This window comes from Salminus brasiliensis, chromosome 12, assembly GCF_030463535.1.
Source record: "Salminus brasiliensis chromosome 12, fSalBra1.hap2, whole genome shotgun sequence".
NCBI lineage: Eukaryota > Metazoa > Chordata > Actinopteri > Characiformes > Bryconidae > Salminus > Salminus brasiliensis.
This window is the reverse complement of record NC_132889.1, coordinates 24,577,800-24,592,821: the sequence shown is the minus strand read 5'-3', so window position 1 is coordinate 24,592,821 and position 15,022 is coordinate 24,577,800. Positions and strand designations below refer to the sequence as shown.

The following is a 15,022-nucleotide window of genomic DNA, read 5'->3' as shown; positions in this document are numbered from 1 at the left end:
AGAATGTTTTTATAACTATTATAATATTCTGCATTGTCGTTTTTTTCTGTAGCTCTATATTACAGTAATATTACATCGTATAATTGAGCTGGTGAGTAAACTACTGTAACTACCAACCACGTAATTATAGCTAGCTATGAACCCTGTAGAAAATCCTGTAGTATTCCCAACGATCGTTTTCGTATTTTTTTATTTTTATTTTTTATAAAAGGGATAGCCACGTGTTGTTTAGTATTTGTTAATATAGTTTTATTGATGAATAATTATATATAGACTTTTTCCTAAGATTTGTTTAGAACAGGGAAATTTGTTGTACTTAAAATAATGTAATGTTCTAGTAATATAGTAATACTATTACAATACACATGACATAAATTAAAATAAAATGATAAGAACCGATTTATATATTTTTCGCACATTTTTAACGAATCTCGATGCTCTTATTAATGTGTAACCCAGTTCCGGGTTCTTACTGCTTCGAAGTTCTCGTCCAAAAACTAGTGGCAACAAGCGTGAAACAGCATGATATCGTTTATTAATGTTTCTATGTTTGCTGTAACTGTTGTAAATCGTTTGACTCGTGAGTAAGAAATGCTTCGTGTAACTTAGCTGAGGAGAAAGCCACCAAACGTCAGCCCACAGCAGTCAGGTGTTCTCCTGCAGAGGCTAAAAAAAAAAAGGGTCCCTTGACCTGCGACGACCATGACTTGAAAAAGCCCCTGGCATCACCATGAATCTGTATGGGTTTTCACAACACCTCTTAACTTCTGCTTTTTTGCTTCTTGCAGCATCATCTTGTTTGTTTATTAGTCTACTGTATGATCACAAAGCATCAACAGTGAGAGTAACACCCCTGTCAAACCTAGGAGAGAAGTACAGTGCAGCTCAACCAAATGGGAGAGTTTACTTGCAGCAAAAGGCTGAGAACTCCTCAAATCATGTCTCTGACGAAAACAACTGCGGTATTGCAGCAGAGAGACGGTTTGACTGTGCCCGGGACCGAGCACTCACTCAGTCAGAGTGTGAGCAGAGAGGCTGCTGCTATGTGCCCTTGCCCCAGTCTGCGTTCAGTGGTCCACCTTGGTGCTTCTACCCTGTTTCTTATCCTGGCTACAGAATGGGAGCGCTTTTTCCCACTCCTAGGGGTCAAGAGGCCAGCCTTACTCGCTCCACCCGCTCTTACCTGCCCCGGGACATCCAAACACTGAAACTAGAGGTGATGGCAGAGGAGGCAGGCCGCCTGCATCTTACAGTGAGTAGCTCAGTCATCTGCTTGTCTGTATCCATCCTTTATTATCCTATATTTCATTACAATTAGTTTCTAAGGCAGATATAAATTTTGCAATTGATACAGTGCCCTGCAAAAGTGCTTCAGTACTCCGATATGTGAATTGGCTGTGCTGAATTGCCCCTAGGTGTGGATGTGTGTGAATGGGTTTGTGTGGTAGCCTGCAAAGAACTGTACGGGGGGTATTCCCGCCTTGCGCCCAATGATTCCAGGTAAGTTTTCGACCCATGGCGACACTGACCAGGAAGACACAGAACCAAAGAGCATTCTAAGGAAATTGTGGTGGAAAAATGTTCCGAAATAATATCCAAGTGAAATTGGAAGCCATCCAGGCACAGACTAGACAAGGCCGCCCCTCAAAACGAGAAAAAAGGGGACTACTGAGGTAAAGCCACAAAGAGGCCAACAATCACTTTGAAGGAGCTACAAAGTTCAGTGGCAGGACTACAAGGACTGGCATGAAGGTGCATCAAGGGAGGTGTTGGGTGGGGTGGCAAATTTAAAGACTGTAATTCTGGTGTATGCAACTTGTCCGCAAAGGGCCGGTGACTCTTCTTGTTTGCTCAGTTGCTCTCAGTTTTTAAACAACTGATCTATTGAGCTCCTGCTTTGTAAGATTGAAAACCTGCAGCCACACCAGGCTTTTGCAGATAAGACTGGACGCCGCTGCTCTAAAGGACAGGTTAAGTGTAAGTTAAGTTAAACTTTAGATTTTATTGTGCAGCTATCGTTTAATGCTTGTGATGTTTTTCACATAAAAATGAATAATTAATGCATTTTTTATCTTCTTGCAATATGTATCCTTATGCAGCTGAAGGATCCCTCTCTGGCTCGATATGAGGTTCCCTTCGTTACAGTGCCTCCCAGCACATCTACAGACACACGCAGCCTTCTCTATGATGTGGAATTCCAGCCAGAGCCTTTTGGTTTTGTCGTACGTCGTGCGTCCAACAGCCGAGTGCTGTGAGTGTACCCTAGAAGAGCTAAGAGTGTGACTAGTATCTGAATTGTATACCTGTTCAAATTTTAGCCACATGCATTTACAATTGGTAGTCAAATGCGTCTCCGGTTAGTCAGACTAAAATCCGATTTCTGTTTGGGACAGAATATGCAAATTTGCTTGTTGCACCGCAGTTATTACTGGTGTTTGGGTTGAACTAGAAAGGGTTTTGGTTGTCGAACGCTTCTTGGTGCGACGGATGTGTTTACACTGCTATAACATGGCTAAAATGCATCTCATACCGCCTCTTGAAGTGATTTGAGTAATAATTTTTGAGTTTTAAATGCATCTTGGGTGTGTTTACAGTTGCATTTTTATGTGGTTTGGACTTATTCAGATGTAATCCTGATACCCAAGACACATGAAGTGATGTGAGGTGTAAATGGGGAGGAAAGTGTTATTTGTATTTACGCCAGGGAACAGCACTCCACACCTGTAGGGGGAGCCCAGGTGCAAAAATACCGGTTCTTGCATAATGCTGCTTTAATGCTCCAAAATCACTTTCAAGAAAGTCAAGTTCATCTGAACTGCAGCTGTGATATCTGTCATGAAGTTCAATCCAAACAGATTACAATGTGTCTTTTAAATATGTTGGTTAATCTGAGGGCTGAGGCATATTCAAAACAAGGGGAAAAGTGCAGTATTGCCACTTTTCACGCAGGCAGTAAAACACACCAGCAATCATTGTTTATTAATAAGCAACTGTGTTACTGCAACACTTGCTTTTGTCACTTCCAGTGACAGTTCTTTATCTCTCAGCATGGCCCGAAATGCATATGTAAAGCGTGTCCTTTAGGGGTGTCTCACTACTTGCCTGTAGGGGGAGCCCCTGAGCCAGAAATACCAATTTTCCATAATGCTGCTTTAACTAAGCTAATTTAACTAACTATAAATGACCTTACATATGAACCAATAATTATAAAACTTGTGTGTTTATAAGAATTATGCTAATTCCGAATTATCTTATGCGTCTCAGCTATTTTACTTATACCCTGTTTGGGTGTTTGTGTTCATTACAGACTAAACACCACAGTAGCCCCCCTGCTGTTTACGGACCAGTACCTGCAGCTCTCCACCACTCTGGCCTCTTCTCTCGTGTCTGGATTTGGGGAGCACTACACTGGCCTCACACTGGACCTCAACTGGACCTCAGTCACTCTGTGGAACAGAGATATGGCACCACATGTGGGTACAACATCAGTCCATTTCCTAATTTTGAAGGATTACTGATTCAGCACTACTAGTAATTACTAGTTACTAATTTTTCTCAATGTGCAGAGGGATGCAAATCTCTATGGGTCCCATCCTTTTTGCTTGATTCAGGAAGGCGACGGTCAGGCCTATGGGATCTTTCTTCTTAACAGCAATGCCATGGGTGAGGGAATACATATTTCTTTAGCGTTTTAAATGCCTAGATTGTTCGTTTATTTGTTTCCTATTTTTGTGTGTTGTGTCGTAGAAGTGGTATTACAGCCTGCTCCAGCACTAACCTGGGTGACCACCGGAGGGATTCTGGACTTCTACGTGTTCTTAGGCCCTGATCCACAGAGCGTGGTCCGGCAGTACCATCAGGTTATCGGTATGGCACATCAACTTTTATTCTAAAGTAATGGTTCAAGGCTACTGCAGCTTTTAGCTAAACTGCATTGAAACCCTCATGTTAGCTTCTCAAATCCTGCTCAGGGTTATGACTCTTTCCTAATGTTTCAGGTTATCCAATGATGCCACCCTATTGGTCATTGGGATTCCACCTCTGCCGCTGGGGCTACACCTCCACCAATGCCACCAGAGCAGTAGTGCAGAAGATGCGCCAGGCCAACTTTCCTCTAGTGCGTAACACATGTTGATTTACACCAATCAGCCATAACATTAAACCACTGACCTATCTCATTACAGTGTCAGGACTGGGATATACATATTAGGCAGCAAGTGAACGATCAGCTCTTGAAGTTTATGCGTTGGAAGCAGTAGAAATGGTTGAGTATAAGGATCTCAGCCACTTTGACAAGGGCAAAACTAGGATGTCTAGACGACTGTATTATTTAATCTCCAAAACATCAGGCAGGTCTTGTGATGTGTTCTCAGTATGCAGTCGTCAACACCTACCAAAAGTGAAAAGTTCAGCCGGTTCATAAGTCAGTGAAGGCCCCACGGATCTGCTGCTTGATGCCAGATCCCAAGTGGTTTTAGTGTTATGACTGATGGGTGTATAGACATGCTTTAGAAGCTTGGCATAGAACCTCTGACGATCTGATAGCACCATTTCTTGCTGTGATTCTGTTTAGTTAAATGAAACTAGGTGAAGGTGAAGGGTGGTTCATGTAATGTTGTTACTTGTCTGTGCCACTAGGATGTGCAGTGGAACGATCTTGATTACGCTGACAAGAGGAGGGTCTTTACTTTTGACCCACAGAGGTTTGGAGATTTGCCTGAGATGGTGAAAGAGTTCCACCACGAGGGAATGAAGTATGTGCTCATTTTGGTGAGTCAGGTCTAAACTGAGCTCACTGCCTACTTAACAGTTTAATTCTTTGTTAGAATAAAATCTAAATGCTAAAACCATACATCCAAGCCAAGGACCAATTCGGAATCGTTATTGTTCTTGAGAATGCTTCTCTATTGGCCAAGAAAGGTAATTATTTACGTCCATATATATGATATTAAGACACTACAGTGTTTGTTCTGGTTCAGGACCCAGGCATCAGCAGCACGAGTCCCCCTGGTTCATACAAACCCTTTGACGAAGGAGAACGGAGGGGAGTGTTCATCAGAAACCTCACAGGACAGACTCTCATTGGGAAGGTGGGTTCTTCTCCAAACATATTCTCCAAAAGATCTGTGCTACTTTCATATGTGCTCCAATGTTGGACTTCATGACATCGGTCAGATCATCATTCTTGTGTTCTCGCATGCACCATTCTTCACTATTAATCTGGCAACAGCCCCTCATTCTGTCTCAGTCTTCCCAAAGGGTTTTGTTGGAGTAACTGTCTGTAACTACTGTCCAGGGAATGCTTTCTACTAGATATTGGAGCATTGCTGTGAGGATTTGATTGCACTCAGTGAGGGCAAGAGCATTAGTGAGGTCGTAGGTCATCCCCAACTCCCCAATTCATCCCAAAAGTATTGAATGGAGCACCATCCATCATTCCAGAGAACACAGTTCCACTGCTCCACAGCTCTGTGCTGAGGGGGCTTTGTACCTGTCTAGCCTACGCCTGGCATTAGGCATGGTACCAATTGGTTAATTTTTATCTGCTCCAGAGAGTCCTGTTCCATTGACTATATTTCTGAATAGGGACTAGACAAACTGTGTGTGTGAACTTGCACGTGTCAACAATGGGTGTCCATGAACATTCAGACATATAGTGTAAATGTTTTTTTGTAATGTACCTTATGATGTGTGTGTGTGTGTGTGTGTGTGTGTGTGTGTGTGTGTGTGTGTTTGTTTCTGAATGTGTGGCAGGTATGGCCAGGTCCAACCGCATTCCCAGACTTCACTAATTCGGAGGCGGTGAGCTGGTGGGAGGAGTGCATCAGAGACTTCTATGCCAAGGTGCCACTAGACGGCCTGTGGATTGTGAGTCTAACTCAGCTCTGCTAATCTCATTACCCTGTGTCTGTTCTTTCTCCCAGAGTCAACCCTGAATGTAGGCATGTAGGTCTTCCTCTGGTCTGAATCGGGGTTAAAGCTGCCAAAAGTGTGTCAGGACTGCAGTGCGCCTGTTTGCCATACCATAATGATATTTGCTGTAAAAAGGATGTTGTGCTTGCAGGATATGAATGAGCCTGCTAATTTTGTTCAAGGCTCTGTACTTGGATGCCCAGACACAGACCTAGAGGACCCTCCTTATGTTCCAGGTCAGTATGCTACACAAGTGCGATCAGTAATACACGCATAGTGCATTTCTCATTAAGTGTCTATGATCTGATGCACGTATGTGGTTCTGCAGATGTGATAGGAGGTCAGTTAAATTCAGGGACCTTGTGCATGTCCAGCCAGCAGGCCCTGTCTACTCATTACAACTTGCACAACCTGTATGGGCTGACTGAGGCCATGGCCACCTACAGGTCAGATATGGTACTACATCCTTCACATGGCTTTTTACTATTGCCTGTACATTTGAATGAGTTTTGTGGGGTTTTTTTTAAGTATGTGTTTTGTTTTACATAACTCATAACTTATGGATTGCTGTCATGCAAAAACCTTGTATGTCCAAATTTTTACAGAAGAAGGACAGTGGAACAATGGAAGTCAACATAAGAAGATTTCATTTCTGTTGGTCCACTGATCATAAAACTAGCTAGATTGACATTATGTCCATTAAGATATAAGTATTGTCACATTATGTCAATTTAGACATAATTATTTAATGTAGAATTTCAACGAATTGGATTTCTGTGTATTCAACTGTTCGGTTTCCTCTAGAGCCTTGCTGAAAGTGAGGGGTTCCCGGCCCTTTGTGCTGTCCCGGTCCTCCTTCCCTGGGCTGGGGCGCTTTTCAGGTCACTGGACTGGTGATGTGCATAGTGACTGGGAGCAGCTGCGATACTCCATCCCTGGTGAGACTCAGAGAACAGCATTTAAGGGTTCTCTGCCACCACACACTTTATGGGAGCGCTAGGTTAAGAAGCTGAGTAAATGTCAGACAGGAATTCAGCTAAAGGGTGTTTACATGTGGTTTTAGCCACTTACCCAAAGCTTTTTAAAAGAATGCACAAGCTCTGTTCATTCTAGTCTTCTTTCTGTTAACATGAAACACACTTAAAATAGAAGCCAGTAGGACAGTTGCCAAAATCTGTCGATAAACATTATCTTTATAGTTAATGAGTTACTAAGTGTGTAGTGGGTATAGCGTTTAGTTAGCATTATGCAGTTCCGTATGTCACACACACACTACCTGATCACTTCTATTATAAGGGAGTATTGAGTCAACTGGTTTTCAGTTCCTTTCTAAGTACGGGCAAGCTGAGAGGCTGATGTTACGATATACATTGATCAGTCTAACTTTTTAATTTTAGACCTGGTATAAATAATAGCTGCACTTCAAAACTGAAGGTGCCATAAATGGATTTTTGAATTGAAACTATGAAAGACCACATTTGTTTCTTTAAAGAACTGCTCAATGGAAAAAACGCATTTTAAGCATTTTACACGTCCATTTACAACCCTGTTATTTTGTCTCGGAGAGAACAAAATAGGGCCTTTTCTTTTATGGAGGGCTCTTGGAACAAACAATAAGTACATAAGCTCTGCTGATTCTGCTGGTACCTCACAGTAGCCGCATAGCACAGAATAGCATATCATGGCACATCATTGCCTAGAATTATTTTAGGACCTTTTACCAGAACACCAAAATTAATTTATGGAGTTATTCCTGACCATATTCCTGATGGTTAGTGACCTGCTCCTAACCATCTGTTGTTGCTATATTGTTAGTCAGACAGCCCCTTCCATTTAAAGTAGATCACATTAAGCAACACACAAAAAGACAGAAGTGTGGCTGTTCAGGTGCCTACGCCAAGCCTACTCCTCCTCATAGACTGTGAATATTTACAGCACTTAAAACGTTAAATTTATAAAAAACAAACAAAAAAAACACTATTGCTTCCCTAAACACCTGTGAAACAAAAATGAAGTGAATAAATGTAAAGAACCTTTCTTTGTTTAAGAACATTAATACACCACTTAAAGGCATTTCTTTGATCTAATTTCTGAAATACCTTTTCATATATTTGTCCCTTTTTTTTTTATAATATGAAACTGCACGCTGCACCTCCAAAAAATATAGACAATAACTATAAATATAAATATAACTATTTATATAAATATAAACAATTTACATTAACTCACATTGCCAGAGATTTTGAAATCCTTTCCTGCATTATAAACCCTAGTTGAACCACTAATTGGAAGTGGGATTATGAATGTCATTTACCCCTCAGACCCTTTATGTAAACCCACACTTCGGCACTCTTATAACTACATTACTGTCATAATTAACCTCATTCCCAAAATTGCACCCTGTGGGAAACTATGCTATGCCTAACAGTTACCAGATAATCCCCATTAGGTTTCTACAGTAGGATTTATAATGAAAGAATAAACCCAGGGATCAAGGGGTAAAGATGGGTGACTCAGCTGTGTTTTATTGCAGTGTTAAATAGGCGTCTTGTGTACGTGTTGGTTGTATTTCACTTGATATAACTGTTTGTGGTATGCATGTTTGTTTTAGCTGTGCTGCTCTTTGCTCTGTATGGGGTTCCTTTGGTTGGGGCGGATATTTGTGGCTTTGAAGGAGACACCAGTGAGGAGCTGTGTGTGCGCTGGACGCAGCTGGGTGCCTTCTACCCATTCATGAGGAACCACAATGACCGACCCAATGCTGTGAGATACAGTTTATAACCACACTTTGCTACACTTTGTAACCATATCTAAACCACAGTAGATGTGATCCAGATTGATTATATACAGTGTGTGGAAATGGTAACCTGGATATTTGTGTGTGTGTGTGTGTGTGTGTGTGTGTGTGTGTGTGTGTGTGTGTGTGTGTGTGTGTGTGTGTGTTTATCCCAGCCCCAGGAGCCCTATGTATTTGGACAGCAGGCCCAGGCAGCAATGAGGAGTGCGACGATGCTCAGATACTCACTTCTGCCCTTCCTCTACACTCTGTTCTTCCAGGCACATACCTCAGCCAACACTGTGGCCAGACCGCTGTTTTTAGAGTAGGAGGCTGTTTCAGTTCCTGTATAAATAAACTGAGCTGAGGGGATATCAAGTGCACATGCCATGTACTTTGTAGGCCTGTTGCTGCACAATTTATACCCCCACTTCACTTTACATCTGTCAATGTAAAATGACCATCATAGAATCTCTGCTGACCAAATATTATTTGGTTAGTGGACCCTTCCTATCACAGCGGAATCACTTACCACATTAACTGGCATGTCCAAATCTACTGTATGGACAGCCTGGGGATCTAGTTGCTTGCACAGGGGCACCAAATGTCCAAGAGCACTGAAAGGTTGCTCAGAAAAAGTAAATGTTGTACTATTGCCTCTACTCCCAGACATCATTTACTAACCTTCATTTTTCTCTCCCTTTTAGATTCCCATCTGATCCAAATTGCCAGACCATAGACAGGCAGTTCTTATGGGGGAGTTCCCTGCTTATCAGTCCAGTCCTAGAGCAGGGAGCACTGGAGCTGGCAGCTTACCTCCCGCCAGGGACGTGGTACAGCCTGTACAATGTAAATATGCTTCTCAGGGTTGATTATCAATAGGGTGGTTACACATGACTGTGTAGATCTGCCTGTTACCTTCTTATCCTTTGTATGTCATGTTAGGGACAGCCTTACAACAGCAGGGGGCAGTACCTGCTTCTCTCTGCCCCACTAGATACCATCAACGTCCATGTGAGAGAGGGGCATGTTATTCCACAGCAGGTACTCTACACACATGCTCTGAAAGAACATGCCAATTGAATTTTACATGGGTTGATTAGTGTTGTTCGTTTATTTAGGTGCCTGCGCTTACAACTGCAGCCTCACGCAGTAACCCTTTCCTCCTCACTGTTGCGCTGTCCTCGGAGGGCTGGGCCAGAGGGGAGCTGTTCTGGGACGATGGAGAAAGTCTGGATACTTTTGAGCATGGAGATTACTCCTTCATCATCTTCATTGCTGGGCAGGTAACGCTATTTTTACATGAGATTAAAAAATTGACGTTTATTTACCTTATTATAATCTATTATACCTCTATTTTAAACTACACACTGAATATTTAGTAATTAATCATAACTACTATGTTTTAACTTCAGGGGTTTGATTGTCCTTACACTTAAGTTCTCAAGAAATTGGCAGTGCTTTTATGCTAACAGAGCCTGAAAGACACAATCATTTATATACACTATACACTCAGTTACTTTATGGTGCACCTATTCCTGACACAGGCATTTAGCTGCCTGCACAGCTTGTTTAATCGCCATAGCAAAGCAGTGCCGGTATAACAGGACGCTCTGGAGCAGCCATGCATGAGTCTAAAGTCAGCATGTCCAATGCCATCCAGTAGATAGAGGGGTATGAGGCCCTGCAGCACTGGGCTGTGGAGCAGTGGAACTGACTTCTCTAGAATGCCTCTGGGATAAGTCTGAGTGGCAAAACAACTCATGTAGGTCACTCCATGATTGTGTTACCATGTAGCCTGTTAATCTCTTAAATATTAAACCTCTGCGTTAAATCTGTGAAAACTGTTGAAGAAAAGCTGACTTTCTTTGCTCACAGTTTTGCAAATGAAACAAGGTTTGAAAATAACGTTGATTGAATTTAACGTTGGCACTGGATTAGCAAATACACAAAATGTAATAAAGTAGCATCCATGCCAAAGGCACAAGGACTTTAAGGGTATTTTAATGGTTTATTTTAAATACAATTATTTAATTAATAACTTACTTTGAACATATACTTTACATAGCAGGGTTCTACTGTCAAAGTGACTCAAACTGCCTTGGGCCCACCCGCAGGGCGAAAGTGTAAAATGCAAGTTATCCAAGTTAACTAATACATAAATTATTAAAGTTAGCCCCAGAAATATTCTGGCAATTTTATTTATTTTTTTGTTCCACACACCACCTCGCTGCATAAATTGCTGCTACTGTTACTGTACATACATAATTTATTGATATATATATATATATATATATATATATATATATATATATATATATAGATAGATAGATAGATAGATGAAGATATATATATATATATGTGTGTGTGTGTGTGTGTGTATATATATATATATATATATATATATATATATATATATATATATATATATATATATATATATATATATGTGTGTGTGTGTGCGTGTGTGTGTAAATAAATGAAGATTATGTTGGTATATTGAGGAACTGCAAAGTAAGAATTTCACTGTACAGTGTAAGTGCTAGTTTCCCCTCTTCATATGACCATAAATTCTTTATCTCGTGCATTCCAAATGGCACAGAAAATACCATTAACTCTTCGGTAATAACATCTAGTCCCAGTCCATTTATATTGTGAAGCATCATCCTATTAGTTTGCAGCATTTGACTGAATCTGTGCAGAAAGTATGGCTTAATACTTATTTTTTAGGCCAGAGTATGCAGACCAAACATTCTGAGACGAACCCCAACTCTCTAATGTAATGTTGGCAGTGGAACAGAACAACAGATCTTCATTATTAGAAAAATGCAGAATGATGAAGACTTGTATGTTCAAAGCCATGCTCAGTCTTCGAACGCAGAAGTCGGAGCTCCTGCTTTTCAAATCGCTAAAGAGAAACTGAAAAAAGGAGGCCATTTTGGTTTTATCTTCTTTACATGGTTTGCACCGGAGCAGCACCATTAGCTTTTAAAAAGGTTAGCTTCACCTCGTATCAGAGGGCACAACACCAATAATAGGACTGCATCTCCTCAGAGAAGTGTTTAAAGTGTAGAAGTAATAAGTAAGTCCTCTCCATCTAAAATGATACCATTATAAGAGTCTTAGCTTAGCAAAACAATGAACTACACAGCGTAGCCAGGAAAGCGTGAGCCGAGCAGCTGCGTGTGGGGAAACGTCTGTTCAAAGTCCTGGCCAACTGCCTAAACATCATCAACTTCAACACCATAACACTGCCTCCACCATGTTTGAAAGATTATCTTGCATGCTTCAGATCATGAGCTCTACCTTTCCATAGGTATGAATGTACATCTTTAACAAGGAAATAATCCTGGGACCCTCGACTTTAGTCATCTTCCAGTCCATCTTGATGGTGAAATTATGAAAATTTTGTCACTGATCAAGATAATCATGATAATCAACTGTAGATTAATCTTATTTTCTGACTATGTAATCATTTTCTCTACAGAATCTTGTTGGAAATGTAACTAAACCTGAATATTTCAACAGTTACTGCAATTACAGTAACCTATATAAACAAAAGACATGGAACAGTAAAGGGATTTTCCCATATTTTTGTATGTATCACATGTCCACATACAGGTGAGCTCAGCAAGGAAACTCAAGCCATGTAACTAGAACAACAAAGAAAAGCAACCAAACAAAAGGAAATAATACCTGCGGCCCTGTTGTGGTTCTAGATTTATTGCTGAGGACTTCCTTATTAAATTCTCTCTAAGTGAATCGTCTTGTCATTTCGTGGCATAAACAAAATTATTTTTATTGTTTTTTTTTTTTCTTTTCTGAGCGGTTACTCTTTAGACCAATGACCTCATCTGCCCTCTAGTCTCAGCTGGTGAGTGAGCCAGTGAAAGTGAATGGCGCTCTAGATGGCTTAGTCCTGGGAGAGGTGCGAGTGTTTGGAGTTTCAACCCCTCCTTCAGGTGTGTGGGCTAATGGGAAGAAAGTGCAGGATTACTCGTATCGCACTGACACCAAGGTAAGCAGCCATAATTGTTTTTGTATTCATGCATTATTAATGTTCTGGTGCCCAGTTGAGTGTTTAGTCATCTTGGCATCTGTCAAGAATGATTTGTAAAGCAGTTAAAACAGCCTAATAGTAGGACTGATGTCGAGTTATAGCACTCAGTACAGGTGTAATGCTGTGAGAGTGTGAATAGTTATGCCATAGAAGAACCACTTTTGAGTTTGTAGCCTTGAACCTTTACATTAAGAGACGGTTCTTTAAGGTTCCTCACACTTCACTTCAGATCTAATTTCAAAATATATAAAAAAAAATGGTTGGGCTTGGAGTGGTCAAGTGAACTAAGGCACAGGCAGATCGCTGGTTTGAATCTTGGGTCAAGATGCCTGCCATCAGCTGCCGGAGGCAGAGAGAGCACAATTAAGTCATTTCTCGAGCTCCTCTCATTAATTATTTGTTTATCTTTAAAATGTTTTTAAAATCTAATTTTTTTATAATTATAAAAAATCATTGGCCTTTCATAGACTTTCACAGGACACTAAATTAGATAGGACTAAATTAGGTAGAACTTTTTTTCTCCCACAGAAAATGTCCATCTTATGGCAACACCTAAAACAGAACAAATGTATGTTGTCTTTTAACTCCCCTTAACCTGTTTTACTTATTTGAATGTTGTGGGGAGTGAATGCCGTGACTATTTTGCCCCTGAAACCTGCTGACCTGTAACGTTTGAGCCAGATTGTGCTTCAGAGTTCAGATCAAGATGCCTGCCATCAGCAGCCGGAGGCAGAGAGAGCACAATTGGTCTCTCTGGGTGGCGTGATGCTGGCCAGCATAGACGTCTGCTAGCCTCAAGCTGGGTATCCAGCGCTTTCTTTCAAAAGTGTTGGTTGCTCGGTGATGTTGCATCGACAGCAGTTCAAAAAGAGGCAGTGTCTGGAAGCACATGTGTCGGGGGAGGCACATCAGTCGTCACCCTCCCAGTGTCAGCAGCCTTACATGTGATAGGGGGAGAGTACTAATAAGCGGGCTGGGTAATCTAAAACTGGAAGGACATTTTGAGAAAACATTAAATAAATAAATGAATGGATGAAATAAAAATAGTTCTAAGTGTTTACTGTTTGTCTGACTATTTTCATACCTGCATGTCATTTGACATTTCTGTTGATGTGTTTTGTAGGTACTTACAGTGTCCAGTCTCAGCCTGCTCATGTCAGAGACATTCACAGTGCAGTGGGCAGCCTCTGATATTACCAACACTAGTCATTTACCAACAGTTTATTAACAGACTCAAAAACCACCAATAAAGGTTTTCTTTTGTATGGTTGGATTTGCTTGTAACTCCATGTCCACATCATGAATGTGGACAGAAAAAATAAAAGCATGATCATGATAATGCTCATGAGAACAAATAAAGAACCACAACAGTGTTCCAAATATCCATACAACTCTGCTTGGGGACGGCCCCTTCCTGTTTCAACATGACTGCGCACCAGTGCACAAAGCAAGGTCCATAAAGAACATGGATGTGCGAGTTTAATGTAGAAGAACGTGACCTCAGCCTGATAGGACACCTGCAAGACTGCGAGCCAAGCCTTCTTGTCCAACATCAGTGTCTGACCTCACAAATGCACATGCTTCTGGAAGAATGGTCAAAAACTCCCATAAACACTAAACTCTTAAACCTTGTGGAAAGCCTTCCCAGAAGAGGGAAGCTGTTATAGCTGCAAAGCGTGAGCTGACATCATATTAAACCATAGGATTAAGAATGGAATGTCACTCAAGTTCATATGCGTGCGAAGGCAGGCGAGCGAATACTTTTGGCAATATCGTGTCTCTCCAAAAGGAAAAACCCGTACTAGGGCATTTCTATTGGGCCATTCGTAATGCCATTTCATGCCATTCACATTATGATGTCAAAAAGACATGGCGAGACAGTGAGCAGCCTTGACCCCCTACCGGAATTTAGCACCGCCCCGTCCCACTGAAGTTATAAGCAGTATCTCTGTCTGGGCTGGTTTATGAAAGTCATAATTGCTGGCTGTAAATGTAATGTACAGAGAATTTAAAAAAAAGAGGAAGGGTTGTAAAAACGAACTGTTTTTGGTACACGATGCTCCAAAAAGCCATTAGTGACCCATTAGTGGGGATAAAATATAGAATAATCTTTAATTCTATAATAATCTAATCTAATCATCTAAAAACATTTCATCCACAGGATCCACGTGTATTTTTCCACACTATTAATCTATTCTCATCTTCATACATCCATTGACTAATGATGCTGAGTTCACGTGATCACCATGACGTTGTCTGACGCATCCAGTCCG

At 41.1% G+C, this 15,022-nt stretch overlaps 1 protein-coding gene across 2 annotated transcripts; it reads left to right on the top strand.

Moving 5' to 3' along the window:
* Nucleotides 1-430: 430 nt before the first annotated feature.
* Nucleotides 431-14,014, top strand: gaa (alpha glucosidase). Of its 2 annotated transcripts, none has more exons than XM_072693603.1 (19): nucleotides 431-1,252; nucleotides 2,100-2,251; nucleotides 3,308-3,473; nucleotides 3,567-3,663; nucleotides 3,748-3,867; nucleotides 3,999-4,117; nucleotides 4,639-4,770; nucleotides 4,980-5,090; nucleotides 5,755-5,868; nucleotides 6,065-6,149; nucleotides 6,242-6,359; nucleotides 6,718-6,851; nucleotides 8,525-8,676; nucleotides 8,866-9,014; nucleotides 9,397-9,538; nucleotides 9,635-9,733; nucleotides 9,811-9,975; nucleotides 12,555-12,707; nucleotides 13,873-14,014. In XM_072693603.1, exons 1-19 carry the CDS (start codon nucleotides 731-733, stop codon nucleotides 13,975-13,977), a joined length of 2,835 nt encoding a protein of 944 aa, XP_072549704.1. In that variant the 5' UTR covers nucleotides 431-730; the 3' UTR covers nucleotides 13,978-14,014. The 2 variants fall into 2 exon arrangements, with proteins under 2 accessions (XP_072549704.1, XP_072549705.1); XM_072693604.1 differs by having other exon boundaries at nucleotides 432-1,252; nucleotides 8,872-9,014.
* The last annotated feature ends 1,008 nt before the right edge of the window (nucleotides 14,015-15,022 follow it).

Excerpts from the sequence above, each read along its gene's own strand:
- gaa (XM_072693603.1), top strand. The coding sequence starts at position 731 with ATGAATCTGTATGGGTTTTCACAACACCTCTTAACTTCTGCTTTTTTG. Across the intron at positions 3,868-3,998 it reads GCAGTACCATCAGGTTATCG|GTTATCCAATGATGCCACCC; the intron begins GTATGGCACATC and ends CTAATGTTTCAG. Across the intron at positions 9,015-9,396 it reads GCCAGACCGCTGTTTTTAGA|ATTCCCATCTGATCCAAATT; the intron begins GTAGGAGGCTGT and ends TCTCCCTTTTAG.